This window comes from Ischnura elegans, chromosome 12, assembly GCF_921293095.1.
Source record: "Ischnura elegans chromosome 12, ioIscEleg1.1, whole genome shotgun sequence".
NCBI lineage: Eukaryota > Metazoa > Arthropoda > Insecta > Odonata > Coenagrionidae > Ischnura > Ischnura elegans.
In genome coordinates this window covers 50,014,487-50,039,367 of record NC_060257.1, presented here as the reverse complement: position 1 = coordinate 50,039,367, position 24,881 = coordinate 50,014,487, and the positions used below count along the sequence as shown (strand labels likewise).

At 38.3% G+C, this 24,881-nt stretch overlaps 1 protein-coding gene across 2 annotated transcripts in view; it reads right to left on the bottom strand.

Annotated features, from left to right (window-relative positions):
• Positions 1-24,881, bottom strand: part of LOC124169038 (anoctamin-7-like) — a 67,390-nt gene that overhangs the window by 3,621 nt on the left and 38,888 nt on the right. For both annotated transcript variants that reach the window (XM_046547504.1, XM_046547503.1), the window contains exons 3-5: positions 22,997-23,158; positions 17,161-17,367; positions 14,170-14,256 (exon numbers count right to left, since the gene is read on the bottom strand). In XM_046547504.1, coding sequence (XP_046403460.1) covers positions 14,170-14,256; positions 17,161-17,367; positions 22,997-23,116 — 414 coding nt within the window. In that variant the 5' untranslated portion in view covers positions 23,117-23,158. The remainder of the gene's footprint in view (positions 1-14,169; positions 14,257-17,160; positions 17,368-22,996; positions 23,159-24,881) is intronic.

Here is a 24,881-nt window from a genome sequence, read left to right as displayed (position 1 = left end):
TCAGATGGTTATCCCATATCCTTTACTAGCTTAATCCCTGCTAGTTCTTGTAAACCGTTGCTTGTAAGCAAGTTACCGCAATTTCTATATGGACCTCCTATCTTCTATTCCATTTTGAACCCATAGGTTTTTCATTGTATTGTCCAGATGTACCGTGTTATTGGTGGAAGCGAGCTGGTCTATCGATGGCATGGTGCATATTTCTTGATTTAAAAGGTTGATGTCTGGTCTTGGTGGCTTATAAGCCATTTCTTCTTCTTGGCAGTCTTCTTCTGGAGACACTTCTTGTTCCATAAACTGTTGCTCAAGGTGATATAGCTCTTCCCTTTTGCTGCTATTGTGTTCTAAGATTAGTTCAAAAAGTGAGGAGTGGATAGCATCTATTTGTCCTGTAGTCAACTTTTTACGGACTGTTTTTATAGCTTGTGCATATAAGGTGGGACTATCAAAAATAGCAATATCGTCTATTCCAAAAGCTTGCACTTGTGCTTCTACTGTATCTATAAATACATATACCAATTCTTGGGTTCGTATGTCTAATAGTATATCAGATTGATCATAGGAATATACTTCAAAAACTTTTGGACGGTGTCCGGTCCATTTTCTTGCTAGTAAAGTGGCCCAGGCAAGCAGCCCATTGATGTCTGTGTTTTTCATCCACTGATCACCGATTTCTAGTACAGTTGGATCTGGTTGTGGTTTATTGAAAGGTGGCCATTGATGTCCAGATAGATCTAAATTTAATGCTGGAAGTCTGTTTTGGTTTTCTGTGGATTTAAGAAGTTGTCGCTCTTCTTGTGATTTTAGTTGTAACACATTAGTGTCAGGAAGAAAACTTTGTGGCTTATCTTTTAAATTTGGAGAGCAATTACTAAAAAAAATGGATAAAACTGTCTTCCATATTTTTTTAATGAAATGGCTTGGCCAGAATTCTAATCGGTTACTACCAGAAGATACTGCATTAAAGTGCGTCCTTTGAGTACTTTTGAATGGTGTTCTTTTATAAAATATTTGTGATAGACCTACATCAGGTTTAGTATAAGATAATGAATCTTCTAGTGGTGCACTTTCATTTTGTATGTTTGTACTTGATTCGTATCCAATGTTTGTAACACAATTTAATGATCTTTCTAACCTATTCCTTTTAAGAGATAGTTCAGTATCCACAGGTGAATTTGATTCATATATATTCATTTCATCATTTATATCCATGTCGCCAAATTTACTATTTAGCTCTGGTGAACTATGTGGAATATCTACATCAGAATCTGCATCATATTCAATTTTACCACTGCTTTTATCAAAAACTGCTACCATACGGGTGCCTATTCCGAGATCAGTAACAGACTTTAAATTAGTAAAGTACTTAAGAATCTGATCTTTTCCTTGACCCAATAAGTTGTTAACATCATCACTTTTCTTGGCATACTTAAGTTCCATAACAATAACTCCTTCTTCACTAATTATGCTTTGTTCACTTCCCTCTATTTCATTCTTTTGTAGTTTAGATACAACAAGATCAATTCTACCATCCACAGAAGGATTAGCTTCTGGGAATACTCTGATGATCTCAGACGCCTTCTTGTCCACACCTAAAAAGAGACCATGTAAAACAGCTTGAAAATCACTCTCACTATTAATAAAATCCTTTAGAGGTCTTAGGGAACTTGATAGGGTACTCATTGTTGTTTTTGTATTATCAAAAAAATCCTGCATATTCATAGAAGATATTTCGTGATATTGAGTTGTTTGTAGATTATCGATAGGATCAATTACTTTTATACCTTGAAAATAATACTCTGCTGCATTTGTATTTTTGTATGTTGTTCTTTTTTGTTCACTGGGAGACCACCCAGCCTTGGACTTAGGATTTATTTTTATGTCAACTCTAATAAAATTATTAGTGGAATACTCAAACTCATTATTATCGGGTAATTTGATTTGCTCATCAATTGTAACGTCTTCAAATGTATACTTATCCGGGGCTCCTTTTTTGCTACGTTTACTACTTTCAAGTATGTTTAACATTATCCATTTTTGTTCTTTCTTAAAAATAAATGTACTTAATGTTCCAATTTTTCGAGCAAGAATTTTTGTATTCTGACTTGATAAAATTTCTCCTAAAATTAAGCAGCTAAGATAATGGTCATCGCCTTTAATTGCTAAAGGTGAGATAGAGTAGAATAAATGTTTTAGTTCACTTTCTATTTGGCTAATATCTCCTTGTGCTTTTGCTATTAATTTATTTGTAAATCCTTGATATTGTGGTATATCTATTTCATGGGCAGTAATACCACTTTGTGTTTCTGATCCAGTGTTAGAATTGATACCAACAACTATAGCTTTTTTGGCTACTGTTCTCATACTTATGTTGTATAGATAACCTGTATTAGTTACTTGATTAGTGGCATCAGAAACTGATGTTTGATCTGCTTTAAATTCAATAATTATTGGAATAGCATTCCAATTTTTATTGTTATTCTGGTCCTTACGAGAAAGTAGCATTAAATCAGCATAGCCTCGTCCAGCAATACGTTCTACATAAACATCCAAGTCATAACGGTATTTAAAATTAAAAGACAGCGCTCCATAAAAGAAAGCATGAAACGCAGATTCTGATTCTTGATTTAAACCAAATGCTTCTTTATTCTCATCGTATCTCTTCAATAGACCATGAGAAAATTCTTTGATTCCTTCTACAACCGTCTTTATATCCTCACTAGAAATTTCACTCATATATTTGTATAAATCTAATCTTTCATTTTGATTTTCAAATTCTATTTTTTTATAGTCTATGCTCTCTGGAGGGTTATAAACATTTGGAGTATAATTGTCTGTCAACTGTTGTAATAATAATGTATGATCTGGTTTAATGTAAAATATACTTTTCTCTATTGTAATTTGGTCTTTCATACCTAATGTCATAAGTATTTTATCTAACTCATCATTACTATGCGCACTCTTTAAGGTCAGTTCCATCTTATAATGTTCATGCATACTTTGTTTTTGATCCTCAGTCCATTTAGCAGTTAGGGAACGTTCTTCAGAAATAAAGGTTTTTAATACCAATGTCTTTTCATCTTTTTTAAAGACTGTTTTTAAGATTCTATGTGAAATATCTTTGTCTGTCGATGAACCTAGATTTACATTTGGTCTTCTTTGACTTAATTCTCGGTGAAGTGGAATTTTAACTGTTTCAACATTTACATAAGCGTAGCTTATTTTACTTTCTGAGCCTTTATTAGAAAAGGTTGAAAGTGATCCTAAAATAAGATTGTAAATAAACTCTGGCTTTGTTGCTGCCAGAATATTTGGAGTCCTGTTCAAGAGCATACTAAAATGTTCTGCAAAGCCGGAAGGAGAAGTTGGATCAAATCCATTTGACTTGTCAGAATTTGGTACAATGGTTGTAAAACCCAAAAAATCAGTATCAGTTGAGGTTTGTTGAGTTCTTAACTTAGTACTATCTAAAAACATTTCAATTAATTCAGGTTTATTTTGGCCTTGTGAATATGGATTATCGATTTCACACCATCCTCTTTTTTGATTTAAACCACTCCGTTTCCTACGTTTTGCACGTTTACAATTAAGGAATTCACTATCTTCCTCATCAGGCAACACTTCCTGCTGTTTTCTTAATATTTCTTCATTTTCTGCTTTCCATGCACTTAATGCTGAATCTTCTTGAATTCTTAGTTTTGCCTCCTCAGCTATCAACCGTTTTAACTCTTGTGGTAGATGAGTTTCTCCACTTTTCCATTTTCTTACACCTCCTTTAAAAAAGTTGTCAACCTGACTTCTTATAGCTGGATGCTGACTACTTAGCTTAGACAGCCATATGGCACTCTCAGCAAATACTTTTACTGTTAGATGCTGGAACTTTTCTACCAGGCGAGATGTTTGGATTGAGTCAAGCATGCTACTAATCCTTGATGACAAATAATGTGCCTTGTTTTTAGGAATGTGCACAATTGCTTTGGGTGACCCTCGAACACCATTATTGCGAACATATTTTAATGTTTTAGTTATATCTTTGCCAAAAAACAGTCCATTTAGCACGCCCTCATAAGTGGACGAGACAGCAAAATCCCATTTGGTAATATCAAAATCTCCATTGGCTGAACTACCCATAAAGTATGCCATTACTATACTAGTTGTTGTTTTGTACAATGGATTTTTGGGGTTCTTTAAAACAGAAAGTAACTTGAAGTTATTCTGACCTGAAAACAAATACTTTTTAGGATTTTTAATTAATCTACCAAGGCCACGTCCCATTTCCATGATATTCTGTGGCCATCCCATTCCAGTATCAAAACCATCTACTAAACCAGACCAAGTTGCTGGATTGGTCCAATCCCACTCCCAAAAGGCAAAGTTGTTATTAGCAGCCCCAGCGCGAGCATATGCTACACCACCGCCAGCCGTGTAACTTACGGTTAAGAATATGCCCTTTACAGCCCGTTGACCTATACCTATAGCATTTAATGCTTTAAGCTTACCAAGGAACATAATAGCCTTACCCGTATTGGCAAAGTTATGTGCTATGGCTACCCCACCAGCTATACCAGAACCACCACTAAATCCTTGAAACAGGGCACTATATGTATCTGGTCTGTCCCATTTCCATTTAGCAGGATCCCAGCTTGCGTTAGTAGCAGCAGTTGTTAAATAGGCTGCTCCTATACCTAATCCAACGGTACCGGCTGTTCCAACAAGGACGCTACCACCTGCTAATCCACCAATAGCAGTGACTGAAGCTCCAAATCCCAGTGGTAGGAGCCCACCAGCTATTCCTCCACCTACTATACCGAACCAAGTGCCAGGATCTTTAAAATCCCAATCTACTGGATTCCAACGATTATTAGCTGCTGCCCCACCTAGGTAAGCCCCCGCAATGGCTAGTATGATACAGGTTAAGAGAAAGGCAAATTCACCATCAGGGTCTACGACAGAAATGGGTGAGTTTCCAGCATATTTATAAGGGCTAACATACTGGGCTTTTGGATCAATTTGGTAAAAACGACCAATAGCAGGATCATAGAGCCTAGCATGATAATTATAAAGACCAGTTTCTTCATCCCATTCCTGACCTGTATAACGATAGATAATATGGGATTGCGGGTCACTGCCATAGGAACGCATGAGCCCACCATAGGGTAGGTAATCATAAGCTGCCACTACTCTGCTATCTTTGATCACAAGTCGAACAGAACCAGCGTGATCTGTAGTAATGCTATAAAAACTATTGTTTCGAATAAATCCTAAGATACCTCTTGGACCATATAGGTAAGCTGTCACAATCTCCTGAGGGGAGCCATCTACGTATGTAGTTTGCCGATCTACAAGCACTTTACCTTGCTCATCACGTAAATAGTGGGTTTCATGGCTTATTTTACCCGTAGCATCAAACACCCGTTTCAATACTCTTTCCCCTTGTGCATCATAGTAAAAACGTAATTCACGATCATCTGTAAGCTGAATCCGAGTAGTGCGTTGAGAAACGGGATGGTAAGCAATATGGCGAATATTTTTATGCAAAGCTTGAACTACATTGCCCTGGTCATCATGTTTCATGGCAAAAACTTTTTCTCCTTCTAGTGCATTGAGCTCATAAGGCCAATCTAATGTGATGCTTTCAATCTGATTGGTGGCATTGCGGTAAGCTAATGCATAACGATTAAAGCCAGTATAAAAAAGGTGATGATTGCCATTGGCATCAATCTTATACGATTCCACATCAAAAGCAGTTTGCCCCAATTCATGGGCGAAGTGGTGTGCTAATGTTGCTACAATCTTTGGTATAAGTGCAGTGTATGTTTGTAATGTTGTAGAAAAATTATTTTTTAAAGGGCGGGTAAAATCTGCCATTTTTATGGGTAGATAACCCTTGTCCAGCAACATTTGAACAATTTTTCTTGCTTTGGCTTGTTCCCAATTATAAGTAATTCTAGGTGAGTTTAGATCAATACCTTGCCAATGTAAAAAAGCTACCTCAAAGTCTGTCCGTGATAATATTCTTTGCTGACTAATGGCCGATATAATCAATCGTTCAATTGCTTCAACATAAACTATGTAGTCATCACTCAAAGCAGCTAGATCATGCTGTAAGTCTGTATCCCGAAAAAATGTTATTCCACGTTTACCCACTGCAGTAGCGGGGTCATTGCGTTGTTGATCAGTAATGATGTACCCAGCATCGGTTAATAGCTTCCAAATATGCTGAGATTGTTGAGGGGTTACCCCTGGAATTTGCTTAACAAATGAATCTGGTTGTAAGGGTTGATGATCACTATTATCAGTAATGTATTTAGCTTTAACTAATTCTTGATGGTTGCCGTATGCATAACGATGGCCATAATAAGTTGGCTTTTGCTTTTTGGCTACCAGTGTAGCCATATGACGACCTGTTTCTCCCCCACATACCAATGGTAAGGCAGTTTCTGCCTCTCGGACATATAACTTAATGGGTTGGCCGTTATCCGTAAGATATCCAGTGCGCTTTAAAGCCTTGATGCACACGGTTGAATAATTGCCACCTAAATCACTTTCTCCCATTTGAAACCATCTTCTATCTGCATGTATGGGCCAACTAGCATTAAAAGTGGCTTGCATAACCATGCCATCACCATATCCAGATTGGCCATAGCCTTTATGGGTATAGGCAAGCTCTTCCATTAGAAAGGGATCTGATATCCGTTCAAGGAATCCAGGTGAGTTATAGCAATAATTTCGGGTAAAGCTGTGTGATCTACCAGGTTGGTATTGCTCATGCGCTAGCTGACCTGTAGCATAATACCCAAAGTTGGCATAATAAGTGGGGTTATCAGCAGTACCCAATCCAATCAGTTGACCAAGCCTATTATAGCTGTGCACTAAATCGAAGGGGTGATCATCTACTGTTATGGGATATCTTAATTTCTGTAGCTTACCATATATATACTGTTTTTCAATGTTAGTCAGTGAATCAGTTTGTGTTGATATAGCTTTTTTAGAGGTAACCTGCTGCTGGGCATCAAAACGTAACTTTTCAATGATTACTTCGTCATCATTATGGGTAATGTACTGTTTTTCACGCCCACGTAATAAGGGATCAAACTGCCCATTGGAATGGTCAAATGTTTGGTATTCTTGCGCATAGGGTAGGTGATTGCTTTCTAGATGTTGATGTAAAGTTGTAAGAGGTAACGGGCGATTTATATGTCCCGTGCTGATTAATTGGTTATTTTCATCATAGTTAAAGTAAACTATTTTTTTAGACTTCTCAGTCTCATCTAAAGCAACCATAAATCGCTTTTGACCTGCAGCATTATAAAGATAAGCTGTAGTACCACTATCAGGCGTAATTTTGCGTGTTAAATGGCCGTACCGGTCATAGATAAAACGTGTTGCTAACGCTTTTTGCCACTCTTTTTCTTCAGCAGATAGATACTCTTCACCAAATTGCCAAGTGGTTAACCTAGTAGCTGTGTCTACCTTTTCATGGTATAGTGGAGGTAAGATTTTTATCAAACGGTTTTCGGCATCATATTCATAGGTAGTGAGTAGGTGATTATAGCTAGGTACCCGTACATATTTGGCTACTTCATTACTACTTGGGTCAAAAACTGTAATGTGTAAACCATCATTTGGCGTATGTTCTACTTTTTTATGGTAACCTTGATGCATTGGAAATAGATTATTGATAAATGCTACATCAGAATGGTGACTTAATTTGGTAGCATAACGCCCAGTGATTGAAAAATCTGGACCGGGTAAACCTACAATTTCCGCTTGATTCAATGGATTGGCTGCATACTTGGTCCGTGTATAAGCCACACCTTGATCTGCAGGATTGAACTGATTCACTTCTCCTTGAAGGATACCCGTATGCCAAACGGATTGTGAATGTGTAGGGTTTTTGTTGCTAAAAAAATCTGGACGGTAAGCCAGTAGCGATTGATCCGCCTTACGTTTGATCCGTGTTGTTTTGGTAGTAATAGCCTCACGTCCCAGTTCATCATACAACACCTCATTAACTAGAATGGTTTGCGCACCTTCTAATTGAACAACCTGCGTCTTTTCACTCCATGCATTATAATACTTTACGGTTACCTGCGGGCGATTCATGACCAAGCAATCTTCAACTAAAACTGCTCCTTGTGCATCTAATGCAAATGATGACCAAGGAGTGAATGAAGTAACAGTAGATGGTTTGGCTATTGGCAATGGTTGATCTACCAACAATACACCATCTAACCATAGCCACAGGTAATTTTCTTCAAGCATAACGATTAACTCACCGGCTGATGGCAATTTAGTTATAGATTGCCCATTGGGTAAAACCATATGTGTAGAATGATCAGATTGTCGAGTGAACTGTACACGACCAATGGCTTGCCAATTGAGCGATAAAGCAGCTTGTGATTCCTGTAAGACAAAGTAGCATCGAATGGCAGCACTCGTACTATCAAATAAATCTTCCTTTGCCTCCATTCGATGGTTCTCTGAATGTTTGTGCCATAATTGACCAGTTGCAACACGCCAAGCAGGTGGATGATTGAGTTTCCATCGGTAATGCCAAGCATTTGTATCAAAAGTTTCATAGAATCCGTAAGCTGGTTCAAAGGTTATAACATTCGGCTTGGCATCAACCTTGCTTCCTTGTGGGGCGGGAACCAATTTACCTGTTCTACTCGAGGAAGAAAATTCTTGCAGTTGCCCCGTTTCATCTATACTGGCAATTTCTTGTTGTAAGCGGTTATAAATGGTTCTCGTAACTAAACCATTGCCATGAATAACTGCTGTTGGCTTACCAATTAATGGATGGTATATGGCTGCTTGAAAGTCATGCGTTAGAGGTGAGAAACGAATGTGATCGAGGTCAACTATCTGATTATCAGGCGCTTCTACGCGTAAAGTAATCTGAAATATAGCCTCTTTAGGTAATGGTAACGTACTATTAGAGACTGCATTGTAATCAAAATAGTCTCTATAAATCTGTCTCAATACTTGAAAATTAAGCGGTAGTTCTAGATAATACCAATCCCCTTGTTGCTGTTTAACTTGTGATTGTAATCCAATAATTTTTTCTCCATGACTGGTATGTACAATAGCTTTGAGATAGGTTGTATCCACAGCTGTACTACCACGCACCCAGCAAGTGGCTATATAAGTAATTTCTTGGTCGCGGGGTTGAAATATGCCTTCTAAATAAGAGGCATGTGTCGTGCTGTTGAGTTGTAAATAATGTTCCCCCGTAAAGACAAAATTTCCTTTCATAATTTGGGCTTGGTTGACTTGCCAAGCCTTGTTTGTGGTGTTACCTACACCAAGCTGGTTGCTTTCATAGGGTTCAAAGCCATAGTATGCTACCATTTCGTCGGCTAAGCTGTATGGTGAAAAGTCGCTAACCAGCCATTTACCACTGCGATCTAATAATAGCATCGGATTAGGCGTTGAATCCGTTGCCTGAGTGGGTTCTTCAGGAGATTCAGGAGGCACTGAAATCTCTTCACCATCTGCATTAAACCATTTTTCGGTTGCTGTAACATTACCATTCTGGTAAGATCGGGTTGCTTCATGCCAGCCATATTGGTTCTTTTTATTGCCTGGGATGATGGTTACGGTTTCACGGTAGGTTGCCCCTTCAGCATACAAAGAACATTCATAAGCGGTTACGCGCTGTGTGTCACCAGCCGTTACTGTCACTTGGTTGACAAAGGATTGTACCTTAGGTGGAAGTAAGGTAGCCACAGGTCGCACCCGGCATTCCTGCGGTTCAGCATGCACCATCGTAGTGGATGAAGAATTGGCTGCTGTTATTAAGTTCTGAAAATCACTTCCTGGTAGCAATTGTTCATCATTAAATGTATAAAGCTCACCCAATGTCTGCTCATCTCTAAAGGTTAATACCTGCACGAGGTTTGGTTTTGGATGATAGGCTATATAGGCTGGATATAGGTTTATGATTTGGCCTGGCTCTTGTAGTTCTAGGGTCCGTAGTGACTGACCTTGTTTCTTTTGATTGCTGTCCTGATTGTATAATTTAAACGATTTATCATCACCAACTGCTTCCAAAACAAAGTATTTGCCTAAGAGGACAGCAGTTTTTTGGACAGCAGTGGGTAATGACACCCTTTCCCAACCAGTGCCTATCATACGCAGTAATGTGTCATTACCAATATATACACCGTGTTGACTAATTTGAGCAGATAACTGAGTGGCAATATGCATATTCAAATCGGAAAGAACATATCCCCTGGAAATACTCTGAAACTCTGAATTTCGATTGGTTGTTCCTATTAATTCTTGTATTTGATCTGCTTTAACGTTTCTGTTTTTAATATCCTCAATATATTTCCCAGAAACATTTTTAACCCTTACTTTAAAAAGGCCTTGTTCTTTAATATATCCTAGGTGATAAACAATATTTCCATTGTTATATTCATGAGTGATTTGGTAGATATTTTTCCGCTCTATTTTAAAGGATTGTTTTCGAGCAATGTTATATCCTGCATCTAACAAAAAAAGATGTGTGTGAGAAGAAAGCAGTCCATTATTTTCCTGTACTGTATTGTACAATATACAATTTTTCAGTATTTGCAGATTTTTTTGATTTAAAGCTGTTACAACTTGTTGGCGAGTTTCAGGATCTAAATCAAACGAGGCCAGTGTAGGGCCTATACTATTTGATTGATTGTCTAGCCATTTCTTTTTCCAGCCTGATTGAACATCATGGTGAAACAACCATAATTGATGATCATCGTAACCAGCTATCAATCTATTATGTAAAGTGAGCGCAGTAATAGCCCGAGGTAGGGTAAGGGTTTGTTTCTGCCAGTAAAACTGATTATCCGCACGAGTAAACAGCATAATGGTAGGTTCATCAGGCTCTGCTGCGGCAATTACTGTTTCACTAAAACGTACTAAAGCTTGTTTGCCAAATTTATAGGTAATAGGTGCTGAAGACCAAGTTTTTTCATGGCGATGGAATAGGTGTAGGGCTCGTTTTTCACTACTCTCGGTAAACACCACAAATGAATCTGGATAAGCTTGTATGGCAAAATCTTTAATATTGGATTCTGCTGATGGACATGATAATGCTGCATCTACTGAACAATCGATCATAGTTTGGGTCATGGATCGATTCATGATGCGCAAGACCACTTTGCCAGCTTTTGGGTTAAGATCTCGGTAAGCAATTATAGCATAGTCAGATCCGTACACTATTTTAGAGTTTTCTCGAATGGGGTATGTATGTATTATTGTAGATTTTGGTGGGGTGAGGGATTGATAGTTGAAATGAACGTTTGTCTCTTTTGGCAGTAATGTACAGCTTTTTAATGCTGGTGTATCCAATACAGTTTGATAACTAAATTGTAGAATTTGTTCAGTATGTGATATGACCGGTTGTTCTATAGCTTTTAACAATCGTTTGCCATCATTTACTTGGTAGGAAAATTTTAATGCTTGACTATAAGTGGCGGAAGTAAGGCTGTATCCTTGTATATAATGAGACTGAGCTAGTTTTATGGGAAACACAATGTTTCCCTCTTTATCTACAGGATTAGGTGTAGTATATTCACTGGATTCTTTAGGGGCATAGTCCACATTAAGCTTCATATATTGACCATCATGTATGGTTTTTAACCGTATTGCAACATCATATGTTTTACCATTTTCTATGGTGGCACTATCTTTTTCGTACTGATAATATAGTGTTCTTTGGTTATCTTTATCAACACGTCTGCTTAAGTACCATGCTGTTATTAATGGCTGTTGTTCTGCTTTATCACGGCCAACGCCACGCCAGTTTGACCAAGCCAAGCTCCATTGTATTGCATCTTGTGTTGAGCCATCACTAGCTTTACCGTAAATAGTTTGCTCTACTCTACCTTCGATAATCCAATGTTGTGCTGACGAGTTATAGGATATTTGCACTCCTTCACCTGCTAATTGAAAGTGCTGTACCTTTCCTTCAGTTCCTATAAATTTTAGAAGCTGCGGGCGGCCTTCTGCCATCAAATAGTAGTATGCATCTTCTGGATAAATACTTCCTTGATGGTCAACAAAGATATAATCTTGTGCCAAATGTAACCACCACCCTATGCCCAGTAATTCAGATGTTCTAACTTGGCTATTATATGAAAGGACTATTTGTAATCTCCATCCCGTTAAAGGAAACATATCTATTAACGGTATACTTAAGCGGACTTGACCACTAGCTGGGTCTACGGTTTCCTTAAGGAAACCATCATCCCATTGCTCAGCCCAGCGCAGTATAGGCTTTTCAGGAAGGTCTGTCCGGATAATCTGCTCTGGAACTAAGGCATCTCCATTACTATAGTTGATATCTATAGATGGAGCAATAGTAGTACGTGTTGATTTAGTAGTAGGGGGTGGAACAGTAGTGTTAGAAATAGGGGCTGGCATTACCTTAGCCCATAGCAATTTACCTTCTGTATCTTGCATAAATAAAGATGTGTATGGTAGAGAAGGTGGCATCGGTGGCAAGGCACCCACTACAGTAGCATAACGTTCTGCTCCAGACAATTCATGCAACAAAGGTTTCCAGCTCTTAGTAATAGCATCAAAACTTAATCCTGATATTCCTTGTGGACCAGTAAAAATTAAATCATCAAAACTATCACAATTAAGGTCAATCAATCGAATTGAGTCTGCATAATCAGGTAACCAGCCATACCTTTTCGTGAATCCGGTGTGGTGGTGCAACAATTTGTAATCTTCTTGACTATTATTGTATTGGTATACAAACAAGCCACTGTCATTTAAGTATAGTATGTCTTGATACATTTGATGGGTTAGGTCCCCAAAAAATACATGGTCCTTTGCTGTTTTGGATTTTGTTATTTGTGAATTGGTAATTACTTTCACTAATAAGTAGTCAGCGTTAAATTGGTAGAACTCTAATCCCCAAGGTGTGCGAAGTCCAATGACTTCTGAATCATTATGGTATAACCTAGTAACAAAAAAATCAGGTTCACCTGCCGTCCACGATGGAAAAGAAATGGTAATCCTTAAGGGAGACAGAGGAGGTTTATTAGGTTTCAGTGTTGATGCATAAAATTTGATTCGTTTTTGGATATCACGTGTCATTACTCCTACATAGCTAGTATTTGGGTAAAAATGACCCCATAATAAGCTCCCACCAAAATATTCGTGGAATTTTACATCTTCTCTCAGTAATGTAAGCCCTGGTTTAGCTGGGTCAACTTTGTAAAACTGAATACCACTCGGATGACGCAAGAGGATTATATTTTCATTTGGAATCAACTTATCAGTCACTAGCCATGGGTAACGACCTATTGGATAGTTACCATCTTGACCAAAAACTAGCTCATGCCAATGATGATCCCATGATTTTTTTGATGTTATATACCGGTAGCCTATTATTTGACGCCCTTGACGCATGCATACAATGATCTCATCGTTACTCAGTCGGATAGAAGAAATATCTCCTATTTGTGCACTATTGGAACCACTCAATGTTTGAGTGGACAAAATAAGTGGATGAATTATCTGAAGATTTAAAAATTTACAATTTATCCCACATCTGCATTCCTGTACTAAATGCGGAATCAAACCAGGTTGGTCTTTGTTGATGGTATCGAATTGAAGCAGTATTTCTTTGCGTGGTTCATCACTAACTTCCGTATTCTGATTGACATCACCATGATCAGAATTGTTGTACGGTATTCTGTTGAAAGATGCTTGATTTATGGATAGGATAGGAATCATGGAAAAGCTATCAGTCGCATTTCCTTCTGGTGCATAATCCACTTGTGAGCTGTTATGAAGTGCTTGAACAGCAGCCACTTGAGTAATTAATGCAAGCATCATCAATATACCTGAATTTTCCCAAAGAAATTTTCGGTAAATACATATTCCATAGCTTGAACATTTTCGTTTACCTTCTCTACTTGACAATGCTTCTACTGTAGTTGATCCATTGATTTGCTTGCTCACACGTGTAGAAGGTAATAGAAATTTTTTATCATCAGATTTTCCCATCCAAGTCCTATATGTTGCATGTGCTTTATGCTTCATCAATGGCTTCTGGTAGCTCAATACCTTGTTTACTGAAGTTGGTCTCAATGATATTTTTGTTGATTGTTTACATAGTAGGTCACCCTGTAAACATTCTCCTACAAGCCCTTGTTCTGCTTTTACCTTTGATGGCAATAAAGTTCTTACTGGTCCAACATGACTGGCATACTGTGTGGCATCATTCAATGCATCTGACCCATCTTCATAGTCCTGTGGAGAAAGGAGTGGGGGAGACAGTAAGAAGACTTGGTGGATGACTCCTCGATGGGTAATCCAATAACTGCCTCATTAACTACATATTAACAGCCCTAAACTTTATTTTGCATGATGCGATACTGAAGCACCTGCCCTTACTTATTTTCAGCATTAAATTCAACATATTTATAGCATTAAGGATCAGTATCACATATTTTCTCCACTTATAGTTTTTGGATCTCTTCAAAGTCGGATGGTCAAAATCTATATACATACATATATAAAACTAAGCCTAAAATTGTGTTAGTTACACCATTTATAACTTGAGAAGGACAATACCGATTTTAATGATATTTGGTTTTTTGGATTCATCTCAGCCCCGCATAACAGAATAAACATTAAAAAACATTAGAAGATTAGAACTTAAATTAAAACTTAGACTCTTCATCATAGGGGTATGTTTTTAGGAGTTGGGTACATAAATGTAACCGTAAGATGTAGTGGAACAGTTAGTGTTTAATGCATCTTTATAAGGCAGTGCATTTGAAGTCCTGAAGATTACTTGGATGCTGTCCAGCTGATACTGATCTGATATATTCGTAATGAAAGTAAATATATAAACTCATACGAAAACAATACGTGCAAGAGAGTTTTTGAAAAATGCCTTTCTTGTCGAAAGATGACATCAAAGGCCGCTTTCAGACTTGACGACTTTTTGCCAGCTGCCATGATATCCAGGATTCTTTCTCTTTGAAAACGGCCTAAATTTCACGGCGTGAACGGTCGCCGGCGAAAGGTCGTTGGGTCTGAAAGTAGCCTCAAGGTAGCAATGTGTGTATTTCATGCCATAGACAGCACACCGCTGAGCCTGATTGAAATGGGCGCCTTGATGACCGTCGGCTACGACATGACGTCAACTGGGCGATTCGACTCGTTTGAAGACATCCATTGAGACCAATGGTTATTTGATAGCACGGCACCTTGCCATTGACGACAGCCGGAGCAAAGCCAGCTCGTCTGAAAGCGGCAAAAAGTGGCGCTGTGCCATCCATGTCGTGAAATACACAGGGTGCCACATTAAGGCTGCTAAAGCAGAAAAAAAGTTTTAGCTGGCTGCCGTTGCCGGCACGGCAGCTTCGTTCAAAATTTGAAAATTCTCAGACTAAAACGAGGAATTAAAATGTAAGTCTGCAATTTACATGCAAGCAACAATTATCCATATAGATAAATCATTTAAACAAAGCATGAGTTGACAGTGAACCAATGCTGGTGATAGGGTTAAACACCGCAAAAGGAGGGACCCCATCTACCCTTGGAGTCTGAGATAATGTGGTGTCCCCAAAAGGAAGCAGTGTCATAACTATAGGAATGTGATTGGGTGGGATGAGAGGGGATGGGAAGGGAGAACTCCCATCCACCACCCTTCTAGGAAACTTGTGGAAATATGACGTGCCTGCAAATACATTTTACATCATTTTAGCACTTAAAATTTGGGTTTCATTAAAAGGTTATGTTAAAATTTACTATAAGTCAAAACTAGACAAAAGTTTTGAATATTATTTTTATTTCTCTGAGGCTTTGGGGAGGGAGATCTATCCCCCCACCATAGTTATGCCACAGCTAGGAAGGATGGTAAAAGGTTGGTGTTGAGAGTGTGATTATCTGCAAGACCCTTCGCAACAAATGTCTAACATAATTGCTCCATACAGAGGGGACCAAAGAGTCTCTTGGGGCCCAGTCCAGCATTCATGCTAAGGAGAGAACTCCACTGTTTTGAAAGGGTTAAGGAAGTTAAAAATGAGCCTCGAGAATATTTATAAGAGTACTTTTTTTGATAAAAGCACTTATTACATTTGCAAAACATGACAGCCTATATAGCAGCTGCTGTAAATGTTGGAATGTATTTTAGGTTGGCAATAACCTCAGAGGGATAATTTATTATAGTAAGGCATAGAGGTTTCTGGTCAGGGTGCTGGTCATAGAGGTCTGGTCCCTTGTAACGGTGGGGAGTGAAGCCAGGGGGGCGTGGCCAAATTGCACATTTATAGCCATGTTTTCGTGCCCCGTGAGGCAACGACCAATATCTGCTCTTTATTCATAAAATAATGACTTTGAGCATTTTTCGTGAAAGTTGCGATGGAATTAAAATAGTAATACTTGCCCAATTAATTAATTTATGCTGGATTGGAGACATTGTGACCCACAGGAAGACAATTAACAACGGACAATGAGGTATTCAGTCAAACATATTAGACTAAATGTCACTGGAAAACAATGGCTGACAATTCAATAATTGCATTAATTTGAAGTTTCTGAATCTTAATCCAGAATTGAGAGATCGATGGAATATGTTACTATATGCGACCGATATTTCTTCTGCGAACATAATTCGAATTTGATCGTCACCATTGAACTGGTCATGAACTGCTGCTGTACAAATATTGACCAAACCCTAAGTTTATATAATTTCTTTAATGCCGCTACACAGACATACCTCAAATTTTATTTTATATAATAACATTTTCACTGTCACAGCCCCCGGTAATGAGGGGTGCTACCTCTTGTACGGTGTATAGAATTCCACTCCCGCACCTGCAATCCAACTCCCTACCCAATATGCCTCCATCCTTACCAATATGATGCTTAATCTTTGTGGTTTACATAAAATGGCATATGATTTTACAATATCACTAGCATACACAAAATTTGGGCTTAATTTGCCATTTGACGGTCATACGCATAGAATGGGGAACAATAATATGTGTCTACCCCCATGACAGAATAAAAGTAATGAAAGGTAGACTGAGAAGTGTTTAAGATAATTAAGGGAAAAACATTGATACATAATTATACATCTGTGGGTTGAAAACAAAAAAATTACTATGCATCTTATCATTTTAAAAATAATATCCAACTAACCTCTTCTTGACGGAATCCAAAATGATGATGGTAACCTCCAGGAGATCCCGCAGACATTCCTTGCAAAAATGCAGCATAAATTATGGAAGCATAGTAATTGACAAACTGTAGGAGATGCATCTTCTGAGTAAGACGGTCATGTAATTCAATTTGTGTTATAGTTTGCAACTTCAGTTTGTTGAAATATTCAGCCAGCCACCAATATACCTATAGAATTCAACAAGATATTATTCAACATATCTTTTCATTCTTAGCATTAAATTAGTTAATTTCACAGATAATTAAGGCACTCTATTTCATGCAAATATCCTATCTGTTGTAAAAATATTAACCCTTTCGCACCGGACCTTGGTTGAGGGAAATTCTTCCTCAATACGAGTCTCTTAAAAGTTTTATTTACTCCTCTGTGCGAAGCTTTTTCGTATCGACTGAAGGCAGTGGTTCCCTCTCTAACCATTTTTGGACCCAACTCAGCGGGGCGCCGATCCCTTTTCTCGGCCTCTGTACCAGACCCTAGAGGGATTAAAAGCCCCTTGCGAGGACGAGTCCCCGGTCAACTGGCTAAAATAATAATGCAAAATATATGCAAATATTTGTTGTTCGCGTCGATTTTTTACATTCAAAATGAATTTTGTGTTTTTTTACTGAGCGTGCAGAAATTTCAAACGAAGTTCTAACGTTGATATAGACGGATTTAGTATATTTACTAGTTGGTCTATAACTCCGTTGATATTAACGTTAGAATTTTGTTTGAAATTTCCATGTGGTCAGCAATAAAAGATTAATTCATTTCTAGCATTGGATTTCAAAAGTAAGCAACAAATATTTTTTTGGAAAACACACTGCAAATAACAGTAGTTGACCGCGTGGAGAGGATAGGAAAGGGTCGACCTGAGCGGCCGAAGAAGGGACTGGGCTCGCGCTAAGGCGGATATCGAGGGGCGACCACGTCCGTGGGTCTATTGTGTTCGTCACCGTCACTTTTTTCGACCTGTGCCGCACAGGCTACGGATAGGAATTCGTTGCTAAGGTTAGGAAAATTAACGCCGCACAGGTGTGGCATTCGTTGTTTATGGAAGAAAATCCTCGCCGCACGGGTGTGGCATTCGGCGCGAAAGGGTTAAATAATATTATAGAATGGCCTTCATTACAGAAGAATATCCCAATTAGAATTCCACATTGTAATATGTAGGTACATACTTGAAGTAACCATTAACTTCATAAACATTTATTTCATTCTATTTATATCTTAGATAGGATGATGTGTGTATTAAATGAAATATCCCTTGTGATAGGTAAATCTATTTTTATAAATATAGGAAGACTAAATTCAATACCACCATTTGAACTTAAATCACCAGCATCATCACATCCCTATAGCATAGGTTTTCCCTCTAATGGATCACCAAAGCATAAATTTTTGAAGCAAACATTAAAGAAATCTGATTTGTGGGAAATTTTGTGTACTTAAATTTTTAACAGAGAAAAGTTTTATTAAGAATTTACAAATTTTTTTACTAATAAACGAAAAATACTTCTTCTTGATATTTTTTTACTAATTTCAATGTTGTGTCACCAAATTTTCTCAACAAACCTCAGATTTGGATTCAGGGGCCCAAAATATGCTTGAAATATTTTTAAATCAGTACATCACTAGCAAGGCCTTTTTGAGCACATGCCCTTTGTGTGCGGTGCTTCAGATATACTCACACTGGCACTGCACATCCTGTTTGCGTTGCATCTGTAGCTTGTGGACGCTTGTCTTGATATGGTGCAGTGCATCAGTATATGTGTGTTATGTGATTTTGTTTTGTTGTACTTTTTATTTATTGCAAAAATGTAAGAAAACACTGAAAAAATTATTTATATAGTGTGATCGTTTACACCTTTGTGGGATTTGAAGGATGAGCAGTATCATTCAAGGGATGTAAAAAAGCAAGTAATGAGGTATACTTTGAAATCGGTATAATTCCTCAAAATCCATATTTAATGATAACATTGTTTTTCAAACATAACCAAACTCATGTCTGCCTGCAACAACTTCACATGTCCACTGGCATTACAAGTTCGCTTGCAGTGGACTAGCCCTATGCTTGAAGGATGGAGATCATCCAGTTAGCTCCGACATCGTTTTCTTTTCACCAACGTACACATTAACCACTCCATCAAAATCATGGAGAGGCTCATCGATAACAGACAACCCAAGGAATTCCCCTGGCTTGTTGAACATTGCCTCCTAAATTAATTTTTTTTTATATATATATATATTTTTTTTTTTTAGATCACGAGATGTGGGTCAATCTAAAACGAGATAAACGAGATGTGGGTCTCGTGATCTAAAAAAAAAAAAATATATATATATAATAAGGGGTCGTGAAGCATAAAGTTTGAATTAATTTTTTTTCGTAGAATGGCCGTTTCTACGAACTGATTGATGGCTCTGCTATGGGCTCAACCGTTCCCTGTGATCGCCAATCTGGTTATGGAGGAATTTGAGAATTCAGTGCTGACCTTGTACCCAAAGAAACATGCCTATGGACCAGATGAGTGGACGACACATTCGTCATCTGGCCACATGGAAAGCAGGCCCTAAAGAATATTCTATGACACCTCAGCAACCAACATGATTCGATCAAGTTCACCATGGAAGTGGAAAAGGATGGCTGTCTACCCTTTCTGGATGTGCTGGTGACGAAGAAACCTGATGGAAATCTTGGCCACAGAGTTCACGGAAAGGCGACTCATGTGGACCACTACTTGCACGCCTCCTCACTAGGTATGGGCTAAAAATACCGGTATTTGGTAGTACCGAGTACAGTTGAGGACCTCAAATCCGGAAAGCTTGGGACCAAAGGGTTTCTGAATGAATGGTTTTTCTGGATTTATGGTCTTGAGGGCCTTCCCAAAGATATTTCCCATTTTTTATAACTCCTCTTTGATTTAAAGTAGGACAGGTGAATTCTCCATTTCTCTAAGTCATATAATCTAGGAGAGTGAAGCTGATGACTTGTTTCATCACTCGTATTTTTCCATAGTGAAGGGTGTACATGTGGTCACCTCTACATACCACCTATACATAGATGCTTATGTAGCAAAGTAAGCGGTGAGCCGTTCCGGATTTCTGGTTTTCCGGGTTTCAGGATTCCGTATTTGAGGTCCTCCCTCAACTGTACTATTTTTTTTACTCCGGTAGTTCCGTCCAGTATTTTATAGCAGTAATACCAGAGTATCGATTTTAGAAATACCGGTACTTTGATGGTGCTGCCATCTTATGTGTTATCAATCAGCTACCTACCCAGCTACTTAAACAATTGAGTGTTGATAATATAGCAAGCGAAGACGGCCATTTCCAAGAAATAAACATCAATTCACAATGGCTCTCTGCAAAGAGTGCTTATTTAATTCATGCCAAGGATATTTCTCAAGAAATCATAACAAAAGACTGGAAAATCTAGATGCAGCCTTATGCAATAAGTTACACAACTTGTATTTAAGCACACTAAAATATTACCATCTGTTTATTTTAATTTAGACTGATGGTATAAGCACAGATTCAGTTGATCAATGGAGGAAGAGACTGAAAAATAGCGATCCTTTCATGTAGGCATTTCTATCAAGCTTAAACTTGTTTACAATTGCCATCAATTTTTTTAATGTATTCACAATGTTCATCCGTTTCTCCTTTTTTTACATACAACAAATCAAATACACCACCAAAAGGAGACCAAATTAATTTTGCTTCTTAATTACATATTAAGATTTGTCCTCCTTCCTTAGTTCCTCTCTTGTTTTCTCATCATTTAACGGTACTTTTACAAAACTGTGAGTTTGAGACTAGTGCTATCATTATTGATATAAAAGATATTTATTTACTCAAATAAATACGGCAAGAAAAACCAAAGTTATTGAACTCCGCATATGAATTTCTTTCTCTGAAATAAATGGAGCAGCGACCTACACTTAAAATTTTATTTGATTGCAGTATTTTAGGCATAAGATAAGACCGATTCTTGTTGTGTAAAATCATAAAATTAAATCTCTTAACATTAGAGGAGCTTTTTCTAGGTAATCTCAGACTGACAATGTAAGCTCTATGAATAAGAAGACCTTTCATAATAAGTTCTTGGCAGAAGATGTTCTAATGTTGGTCTCAAGTCCGAAAAAAAAGTGGTGGCTTTAGAAAAAAACTTATCTGATAGAGTTTCCGAGAGAACTTCACTCTTCGTATGCCCCAGGAAAAATCTAAAATTTAATGTTATGCACCAAAATCATTGCCTTTAATCACTTCACCGCTATCACCGTAGGCGGATCCAGAGGTGGGCACGGAGGCACCCCCAGACCCTCAAAAATATGCAAGATTTTTAATACGGTTCCATTATTCAATGTTCATTTTGTACTACGGGTATCCTTGTGGCCCCCAGAACAAAATCCTGGATACAGCCTTGCTTGTGACCCCCAGAAAGAAGTTCTGGATCTGCCCCTTCCTATCACCCTTCTCACTTGTAGAGAATCTAGCCTCCATGTATTTTCCCAATAAATTTTCATTAAAAAATCCTGTTAATGATTTTTTCAGTGTATTTTTTCTGTATGTTACGCTAATTTGCCAAAATACCTGATAATTAGGGTAAGACAAGCATTAAATCGCAACATATTTTATCAATTATGAAAGTACCGGTATACCAGTATTTTTTCGCGGATACTACCGGGAGAGTACTATTTGTGCTATTTAATACTCATTACAAAAATACCGGTACTTTTTCAAGTACCACCCATGCCTACTCCTCACACCATGACCCCACTCAGAAAGCAGCTCTAATCTCAACGTTACTGCACAGGGCAAACTCCATCACTTACTTTACTCAGCAGCGGCTCTAGCATGTATCACATGGGCGGGCCAGATTATGAAGATTTTCGGATGTGAATTTTGTGGGAAGATTTTCGGATGAGAAAGTGAAAGAAAGGTGCTATTTCACTCTTGTCCGACCGCACCTTGAATATGCAGCGAGCGTATGGGATCCGGTGCAGAAAGACTTAATCCGCGCACTGAATAAAATACAAAGGAAGGCTGCGCGTTTCGTCAAAAACTGCTACGGGCGTACAGACAGTGTTACCCAGATGCTGAGCGAATTAGGCTGGGAGCCATTAGAGACTCGGAGGCTGCGCGCTAGGCTTAGATTGCTTGAACAATTGAGAATGGATATCTTTAAGAGCGATACAAAGAACATAATATTAGGGCCACACTATATTTCCAGGTCCGATAGAAGCGATGAATTAAGAGAGATGTTTTGCCGAACGGATAGATATGGGAATTCGTTTTTCCCCCAAACCATAAAGGACTTTAATAAACGCTAGTACCAACCTTGTTAGAGTACTTCATTTTTTTTTTTTAGCTGTAAACGGCTGGTGTCCTAACACCCCCTGCCACACGCCTTTTACCTATTAGCCCTAGACGAATATCACCACTTTCCTGACATGCCACAAAACAAATATAATTATGCTTCAGGCCTTGATGCATTTTCGAGAGTGCTTTCATTTTATATTCATGTGAAAAATAGCAAAAGTGATTATTTTTAGATGAAAGTGAAAAACTGAATTATGAATTAATTAAATTGATAATGTACAATAGTTTGGCAAATTAGCGGAGTGGTTTTCCATGTGCCAAAAAGTATATACAATTCATTTTAATTAAACACAAAAAGATAGAACTTGGACTTTGATTCCTAAATTTGTCCGTCTTATTAGGGTGGACGTGGGCCACTCCAAATATGATGGACAAATGTCCGGTATGTTATGAGATACTCCACTATGTTATTAGATATAAGATATAAGTATTTACCCATTTAAAAATTATAATGCATCCAAGCTTGATTGCTGCTACTGTCCATATTGTGATAAGTATAGCATAACCAGTTATGAAATTTTCTCCGTGGGTACTAAAAGATGTACAAGCTGACATTCACTTGAGCACAGCAAGTGCAGCAACTACTGCAATGGCAACCTGAAAAAAAATAAAATACATATAAAAAGGTATAAATAATTTTACTTGAAGTAGGTGAATTAAGAGGAATTTAAAACTGCACACTCCTCCCCAAGGATTACTTTGGAATGTAATTATTTAAATCCTACTTTGTAATAATCTTTAAGAAACAATGGTGAACTTGCATGAATTTTTTTTTTATTTCACAGGCGGACAGAAAATTATTTTCTGAATTCAACAAAGAAAACTGCATGTAAATCTGAGTTTTCCTTCGCGAGATAATCAATGATAAATATAACAAATTTTAAAGCACACCAAAAACTTCCTCACCACCCAAGCCACTGCCGACAAAGCCTCGATGATGGCATAGGTGCCTAAACATCACACGATGCAATTATTGTGATTGTTTGTAATAGTTGCCAGCTGTTGTGAGAGCTCCGTTTGTGAGACGTGTTGATTATTTTCTATTTAAAGCAAAATATCCAATGATAGAGGCTCGTAAGCCCTTAATTTTTTTTATTATTTATAATATTATAATCTGAGTAAGGGCATATAATATTAAACTGGAGCAGTTTAACCAAAACTTTAAAAATAAAAATTGGGGGTTTATCCCCCAAAATCCCCCTCGCTGTGCCACTGGATAGGACTACCTTCTCCACTAATACGACATTACCAAATTCAACAGCACAAATCGTAAGCTTATGACCGTTATCCTCCAGTATTACAAGTTTCTTTTACATCTCGATTTGCCGCCGACGTACCTATAGCAATAGTTTGTCATAGCAAATTCCATGAGTGTCGTGGTGTGGCATTTTTTTTAGTGTGCCCCCCCAAAAATTTCTGGTACCCCTCCCCAGGAATTCCTCGAATTCCCTCTGAACTTATCCGCAGAACTTAGAGCGCTCCCGCTAAGGACTTTTCGCGCTAAGGTTTTTCGCGCAAAGGATTTTGCGCAAAGACCCTGTCTCGCAAAACCCTGTCTCCGGAAAAACCTGCATCCGGAAAGCAGCATCCAAAAGCAGCACCCGAAACCAGCACCCGAAACCAGCCCCGAACCCAGCCTACCTGCAATCCAAGACTTATATAGGACTACTGCAGAGGAATACTTACTCCTTGGCAAGCAAGGGGAAATCGGTGCTAAGTCCATAGTATTGCACTTTGGAGTGAGAAGTTTTACCATAGTCCTATCACAACTCTCTCCCCCTCCAACACCTCACCCCTCTATGACTCCCCCTCCTTGTATTCCAATGAATATCCCTCTGATTCAACTGATGTCTCCAACCCAGAAGTTTGAGGGGAAAATTCTGGCTGGTATGCTGTACACCCCAACCCAGGGACGATGTTTTGCGGAGCAGCCTGTCAACAGGGGCAGTGACGCAGCGGATGAATTCGCCCTGGCTACCCCTCCGCTGCTTGGAAAAACCCCTCCCCTCAAATCCTGTCTCGTCCTGCAATAGGAAATCTCTCTTCTGCTCGTGCCCTGGTCATGGACGCATGGCTTGTGGGACATGGCGAATTTAGAAAAATTATACTGCTGGTATTTAGCTGGTAATGTTTCCTATGGGATCATGAATTACTATCATTGTTTTCTGTAATACTTCTGATTTTGAATACTCTACTTGGAATAGTATTTTTGAACAAAAATATTCGTAAATTTTTTGGCAATTTTTCATTGTGAGCTGATTTTCTTGTTTGTGGAGTCTTTCCCTGATCCAGCTTGTGACCGACGGTGGGAGTTTTTTCC